The 7561-nt window shown below is 44.9% G+C and overlaps 1 protein-coding gene and 2 non-coding genes across 3 annotated transcripts; 2 read left to right on the top strand and 1 right to left on the bottom strand.

Annotated features, from left to right (window-relative positions):
* Positions 1 to 1841: 1841 nt before the first annotated feature.
* On the bottom strand, positions 1842 to 6824 carry LOC147818344 (cilia- and flagella-associated protein 157-like). Its single transcript, XM_087177671.1, has 10 exons — positions 6742 to 6824; positions 5890 to 6152; positions 5232 to 5290; positions 5107 to 5201; positions 4777 to 5023; positions 3382 to 3482; positions 2995 to 3145; positions 2510 to 2688; positions 2114 to 2252; positions 1842 to 1963 (listed from the first exon to the last, which is right to left on the bottom strand). The coding sequence occupies exons 1-10, from the start codon at positions 6822 to 6824 to the stop codon at positions 1916 to 1918; spliced, it is 1365 nt and encodes a 454-aa protein (XP_087033797.1). The 3' UTR covers positions 1842 to 1915.
* On the top strand, positions 3192 to 3263 carry trnac-gca (transfer RNA cysteine (anticodon GCA)). The gene has a single exon. It is a non-coding gene; the product is annotated as a tRNA-Cys (tRNA).
* Positions 4662 to 4733, top strand: trnac-gca (transfer RNA cysteine (anticodon GCA)). The gene has a single exon. It is a non-coding gene; the product is annotated as a tRNA-Cys (tRNA).
* Positions 6825 to 7561: the final 737 nt, after the last annotated feature.

Genomic DNA, 7561 nt, shown 5'->3' with positions numbered 1-7561 from the left:
GTGTGTGTGTGTGTGTGTGTGTGTGTGTGTGTGTGTGTGTGTGTGTGTGTGTGTCAGCTGGATATTCCAGGCTGGCTCCAACTTCCTGTTTCACCAGAATCAACACAGAACTGGGGTTACACTGCTGGAGGCTGCTACTGCATCAGCGCACGCACACACACACACACACACACAACACACACACAAACACACACACACACACACACACACAAACACACACACACACACACACACACACACACACACACACACACACAGACCTTTCCAGCACTGTGTTTTCCAGTGTAGTTGCATCACTGCTCTGACTGAACTCTGTGAGGAGTCACCTGGAGTTTCTGCTGTAAACTTGGTGTGTTGGTCAGTCAGTGTTGATGCTGTCACACTGTTAGTGTCACTGTTAGTGTCACTGTCACTGTCACTGTTACTGTCACTGTCACTGTCACTGTTACTGTCACTGTCACTGTCACTGTCACTGTTACTGTCACTGTCACTGTCACTGTTACTGTCACTGTCACTGTCACTGTCACTGTCACTGTCACTGTCACTGTTACTGTTACTGTCACTGTTACTGTTACTGTTACTGTCACTGTCACTGTCACTGTCACTGTTACTGTCACTGTCACTGTCACTGTCACTGTCACTGTTACTGTCACTGTCACTGTCACTGTTACTGTTACTGTCACTGTCACTGTTACTGTCACTGTCACTGTTACTGTCACTGTTACTGTTACTGTTACTGTTACTGTTACTGTTACTGTCACTGTTAGTGTTACTGTCACTGTCACTGTTACGGTTACTGTCACTGTCACTGTCACTGTCACTGTTAGTGTTACTGTCACTGTCACTGTTACTGTTACTGTTACTGTCACTGTTACTGTCACATTCACTGTCACTGTTACTGTCACTGTCACTGTTACTGTTACTGTCGCTGTCACTGTTACTGTCACTGTTACTGTTACTGTCACTGTCACTGTTACTGTCACTGTTACTGTTACTGTTACTGTTACTGTATTTCAGTGACACAGAAATAGTTCTGCAGGAACTCAGGGTTGATTCCCAGCAGCTGTGAGGAACCTGCTTTTCACCTGCATCACTCTGTCAGTTATTGTTCATTTCATTAACGAAAACTATGTTGTAAAATGTTCATGGACAAACTTTGAAAACGACTTAAACTAAATAAAATGTAAAACACTAAAAATATAATAAAAATAAAAAGTAAATGTGAAAGACAGACAAAGACCCACTGAACAACCTCATTCATGTTCCGTCATCCCTTCACTTCTCGTGGCGCCATCATCATTTCATTTGTCCAATACTTTGGTTTAAGGTTAAAAACCGAAGTATTTCAATTTCTGGTTTTCACTTCCTGTTTTATTTTGTTGTGTGTCTAACCTCTTCCCCCGTTCCAGATTTCCACTTCCTGCCATCGTGTGTTTCCCGCTCCTGTGATTGTCGACCCCGCCCCCTAATGTGTTGCACCTGTGTGTCATTGTGTTCCCCTCCTGGTGTATCTAGTCTGCGTCCTGCGTCAGCTTGTCTTTGTTCTTAGTAACAAACGTTCCTGCGTTCTCTTCCTGTTCTACCGAGTGTCATTTTGACCAAGAGTTTGATCACCGGTGTCCCGACCTCGTCTGAATTAAGTTGCTTTGTTCACTGAGTCGTGTACAGTGAGTCCGTACCCTGTGGTTCAGTCACTGAACTACTCAGTTAATTTAAAACAATCAAATAATCCTAATAGTTATAAAAATGACTTTGTAGTCTGTACACTTTCAGAACAATAATTACCTACAAATCTAAACTTACACATCAGCAGTCAGAACAGAAACAGGATTTTATTTTGAAATGATGTGGTCTGGCTGTGGTTCAGGGGTCTGTGGAGGCTCCGGCCTCTGACTCAGTCTCCTGAGGATCCGGATCAGACGGGTCCACAGCGCCCGACGTCCTCTGACAGCCACAGAGTTTCCTGACGGACAGACACACAACATTTATACTGAGAAACAATTAAACACAAAAAAAACAAGAAAAACAACAACTATGGTTTTTTTTATTGATCTATTATGAATTGATTAATAGTGTTTTTGGCCACTTGGCAGCGGTGTCACTCAGGACAAACCTGCTGTTGATCACCAACAGCAGTTGCGCTCGACCCTGGTCCGTGTTTCCACGAGGGTCGAGGTATGAGGCCGAGGTCGCCCGGTCTGTAGCGGGCCATCAGGAACAGTGGGTCTGTGGCCATGTTCAGGGTCTCTGCCCTGTGACGGACAGAGAGGATGATGGGAGAAGGAAACAGAGTCCATTAACTGCAGCTCTTCTCTATTTTGACTTTCTATTTGTCTCTGTTACATTTCTGTTGTAAAGTGAAGTTTTACTCCTCTTCATCCTTTTTTTTTTTTGGTCTAAATATATTTTTATATTTTTCAAATCCGAAGTGATGCGGAACATTTTCTAAACAGGAAGTCAGCTCATTAAAACCAACAAAAACCGATCCAGCGGAGAGGGATTCCAGTACCTGGATGGTTCGGGGCCGGAGGTCTGAGGTGGCTGTCCGGTGCTGCTGTCCTCAGCGGGGTCATTGGGGGCGGGGCCTGTTCCCTCGGGGGAGGTGCCTGTTCCCTCGGGGGCGGTGCTCTCCAGGATCTCCACCAGCCTCTGCATCTTCAGCTGAGTGTCAGACGACTCCTCTGAGTCCTGCAGAGGACGGAGACCAACCAGAGCTTCAGCTTGCTACCTACAGTACATGTTAATGTATTACTGATAATAATGATATATTTGACATTATTGGTCTGTTTTCTAGTTGATAAAGATCCTTAGTAAAGGATCTGAATACTTCCTGGACACCTGCATGTTTGTCTGAGCAGCAGAACCTTTTGTAAATGGGACGTCTAAACTAAGAGCAGCCAAATTGAACCGATAGCCAATCAACCATCAATCATCTTCCCCCTCTGGACTGAAGGTCTGTGTCCTGACGCTCGTGGTCCTGGACCGCGCTCTCACCGTCAGGACTTGTCTGATGATGACGGCCGCCTCCTGCATGTCGCCCTCCAGCTGCCACCTCCTGCTCCTCTCCTCCTGAATCTCGACCTCCAGCTGATCCAGCTCGGCTGCTCTCTGACGATACTCCTCGGACACTGAGGCCAGGCTTTGTCTGTAGACACACACCACACAAAAACAACTGTACAACATCTGTCAGAGGGGGTATAGCTCAGTGGTAGAGCATTTGACTGCAGATCAAGAGGTCCCCGGTTCAAGTCCGGGTGCCCCCTAGAACAGATCCCTCTGTGTCCGTACAACTGACTGTTTACCTTTAAAATCTAGAGGATTATGACATTCACTCAGCTTTCACACCAACATGGATCTGAATCACAAAGAGGTGAATCTTACCTGAGATGCTCCTCCTCGTCCTGCATGCGCTCGTAGGAGATGCTCCACTCCTGCATCTCCGCCTCCAGCTGCTGGTTCGCCTTCGTCAGCTCCTCAGTCTCCTGATGAAGAGACGAGATCGGATTATTTTGCTGATTTTTTGTTTCTTATCCAAACATCATCTGATTCTGTGTTGACGATGTTTTAGAAATGCCATGAGAGGACTAGACTCGCCCTGCACGCCATTAAGAGTTCTACCCACTAAACCAAAGAAGAGAAAACTAAGTAAAGAAAAAGAAAACCTCCTCATGGTCGTATCCCTCTGCCACTCAGATGTTTCAGGTTACATCCTGTTTATCCAGAGTCGTATAAAATATGAACCGATTGTGTGAAATTTTGTCATAATTGCTGCAAAGTCTTGAGCCCTAGTGGACAAATCTGAAGGGATTCCCTTGAGGAGTTCTCAAGATATGGCGTTCACAAGGCCAAAAAACATGTTTTGTGAGGTCACCGTAACCTTGACCTTTGACCTTTGACCACCAAAATCTGATCAGTTCATCCTTGATACCTAGTGAACGTTTTTACCAAATTTGAAGAAGTTCCTTCAAAGCGTTACGGAGATATCGTGTTCATGAGAAGAGGAAGGATGGACAAACCCTTAAACAAAATGATACGTTGTGAAGAAAGTCACGACTGTGCAACTTCCTTTGTGTTTAAAAAAAGATCTGTGGAGAAGAATACTGTGTGAACACAGATTAAAGCAACACATGAACATCCAGAGAGTTTTACTTCATGTCTTCTGTCCACACGGGGAATCCTTCAGGCTTCGTTCACACACTACGATCTGAATCTCTTCTGCTACGTCTACTCTCTGCCGGACACACGACTCCAGAGTTCAGAAACTCTGATTGTACCTGTTTTATTTTGAAAACTTCAGGTTCTGTTGTATCTGGACTGACAGAAACTGAGACTTTTGGAAACGATGACGTAAGACGCCCACGGTCTCTCCTGATTGGCTCTCATCGGCCTCGACATACAACATGGATAACCTGTTACTGACCTTGTCGTCTTTGCAGCTGTTGTTCAGCTAAATTCTGCATTTCGACATTACAACTGTCTTTGCTGTTCCTCGTTTGTAACATTTTGTGCAACTAATCAACTGCAGAGTCGATAATCTACTTCCTGTTTACACCGGCTCGCACATGCTCAGTGACGTAGCCTCGTGCCACTGAGTACAGACACACAGAGACCACTTCCTGTCTGAAAAGACAACAGAGACGCCGGCAGCAGGCTCACAGTGTGGGGGTGTAGCTCAGTGGTAGAGCATTTGACTGCAGATCAAGAGGTCTCTGGTTCAATTCCAGATGCCCCCTGCCTCAGATTTATGTCACCTCTCTGATATTGACATTTCATTACCGTCGTGCGGGCGGAGACCACCTTGGTGACCTTGTTGATACACTTCCTCAGGTTGTCCAGCTCGGAACAGAGCAGACTCTCACTGAACCGCAGGGCGTCTTTCTGGTTCCACACATCCTTGTTCTCGCACAGCAGCAGCTCCACCTTCTCCAGCCGCTCGCGGTGCCGAGCCCTCTCCTCCAGGAGAAGCTCCGAGACCTTCGTCTTAACGCCCTCCTTCACCCTGCGCCGCCGCTCCACAGCCATCCTGTGGTTGGAGGACAGGGGTGAACGTTTACAGTTTGCCAGTGAACGCTCATTAATGTTAAATCGTTAACTGTCAGTCTTTACTTATTCCTCTCCCGCTCTACCTCCAGCGTCAGGCTGTGGTAGGAAGCTTCATACTCCTCCTTCTCACTGACCAGCTGCCTCTCCAGAGCCTCCTGCTCGGGCAGCAGCACCATCAGCTCCTTCACCTCCTCCGTCTGCTGCTTCAGCTCCTCCATCTGCGGCTTCTGCTCCTCCATCTGCAGCCCTGAGGGCAGGAGAGCCCCGTCAGAGACAGTAGGGAGAGGAGACGGTGCACTAACAATCATTTCCTGTATCTGTGTCACATGCCCCCCCCCCCAACATGTTGGTGAGCCAATCAGAAGAGAGGAGGCGCCACACTACTACGTTTTCGCTTTGAAATGCATCGTTTTTACTGCGTTGTCGCCTCATGTCCACACGAGGACCGAAAACTGAGACTTTCAGAAATGATGCTGGCCCCATTTTATTTTGAAAGCTCTTTGGTGGTGTTTTATTTTGAAAATTCTGGGTTTTTAGTTTCATTTTGAAAACTCTGGCATTTTGTTGTAGTCTGGACAGAAACTGAGACGTTTGTAAATGATGAGGTCACACCCACATCCTCTCCTGATTGGCTGGACTACCAGTGGTGAATACAACATGATGATGAATGACAGTGTCACTGACCTTGTTGTCTTTGCAGCAGCTGTTGTTCACTTACATTCTCTGTTTTAATGCTACGACTGTCTCTGCTGTTCCTCCTTCAGAGGATTCACTGCAGAGGTTGTTCATCAAACTAATAATAACCATTAAGCAGCTGAAACAAACCTTCCTCCACTCCTGCCTCACCCTGTATCCTGCTCTCTGAGTTCAGCTCCTCAGTCCTCTCCTGCAGCTCGTGTCTCTGCTGCAGCTTCATGGCCTCTATCTCCTGTTCAGTATCAAGCTGCTGCCTCTCCAGCCGCTCCACCAGCTCCTCCAACTTCCTCTCCTCTGCGGCCGCCGAGTGCTTCAGGTACTGAGCGATGTCGTCCTTGTCCTTCCCCAGCGCGCTGCACAGAGAGGCCAGGTCTTTGTTCTGTTTGTCCAGCTCGTCACATTTCAGCTGACACCTGCAGGAGGACGAGACATGGAGCTGCATGAAAACAGCTTCTGTGATTTTATGTTGAAAATATATAATTTAACTGAAATATAATATATGTTGGGCCAGACGCTTCATTTCACTATCTGGGATAATTCTCAGATTCATGTAATATTTTATTCATCAACATTAACAAGCTACAATTAAAGCAGCAGTTTTTACAATTTCTTAAATTAAATGAGTTGATACACAATGTGCAGAGATTTTCAGAATAAAAGGAACTCAGAGTGAGGCTGTTGGTTAACACCAAACTGGTTCCAGCTTCTCAGATGTGAACATTCAACATTTCCAGTTTCTCTTTGTCAAGTTTTGATCAATCAAGAAAATAATCTGCTGATTAATCAATAATGTAAATAGCTAAACTGTTAATTGCAGCGATGGATGGAGGAGCAAAGCATTTTACATGTCTTAATACATTAACTCTGGATTAAATTATATTGATTATTCAGAATCTTCTTTATTATATTTTCTTTATTAATCTTAGTTAAACTGATAATATCTAAACATATTTTTATGTACAATAATTAAGTGATATATTCCCCCTGAGTTCAGACACTCACCTCTCCAGCTGCTCGTCCAGAAACCGGATCTGTGTCAAATACAACGACTTCTCTTTGTCGTCGGAAGCGATTTCATCCGCCATAGTTGTGTATTTGTGTTTTTACAGGATCTTTTTTTGTGTCTCTATGTTGTTAATCTCCGCTGTTTGTTTTAATCTCTTCTAAAAGAAACTGACGTTGGACCACCGTGTTGCTAGGCAACGCTGCCTTCAGGGACAGCTCGTAAAGTTCTAACTTTTCAAAAGTAAACATCAATTTCCTTTTTGAAACTGTTGCTGTTATAAATGCCATGGTATTTTTTTTCCTTTTGGGTTTATATGTTATATGATATTTATATGTGATTATCAGACCACACACACACACACACACACACACACAACATCTGTGCAGTATCTGCTGCTATTTTCTGTATCTAAGTATCTAAATTGAACATATTATATTATATTATTGTCATTTATCAGTTTTTTCTGTCTGTATTACTGTAAATATTTCCACTGTGGCACTAATAAAGAAATGAACAATCATCTCATCTGATTGTTTATTTCATAATGTAGAAGGAGGAACACGACGGGAACGAAGCTGAGGTGGAAATCACTTTCTCCGCCCTGAAGATGGAGTCAGTCTCCATCAGTCAGCAGCTTCTTGTCTCGCCGGAGGATTCCTTAGTCACATTACTTTCCCTACACACACACACACACACACACACACACACACAAACAAACACGCACAGACACACAAACACGCACGCACACACACACACACACACACACACACACACACCCACATGCACTCTGCAGCTTTATTAATACCTATACAAACA

Source organism: Seriola lalandi, unplaced genomic scaffold (assembly GCF_002814215.2).
Source record: "Seriola lalandi dorsalis isolate HSWRI2012SDOR001 ecotype SW California unplaced genomic scaffold, Sedor1 jcf7180002054621, whole genome shotgun sequence".
Classification (NCBI taxonomy): domain Eukaryota; kingdom Metazoa; phylum Chordata; class Actinopteri; order Carangiformes; family Carangidae; genus Seriola; species Seriola lalandi.
The sequence above is the reverse complement of the archived record's forward strand: the minus strand, read 5'-3'. Positions and strand labels throughout refer to the sequence as shown.

Coding starts and splice junctions, on each gene's coding strand:
- LOC147818344 (XM_087177671.1), bottom strand. CDS start 6,824: ATGGCGGATGAAATCGCTTCCGACGACAAAGAGAAGTCGTTGTATTTG. Junction 5,291..5,889: donor CTCAGAGAGCAGGATACAGG/GTGAGGCAGGAG, acceptor TCCTGCCCTCAG/GGCTGCAGATGGAGGAGCAG. Junction 2,253..2,509: donor TCCGGCCCCGAACCATCCAG/GTACTGGAATCC, acceptor TGTCCGTCACAG/GGCAGAGACCCTGAACATGG.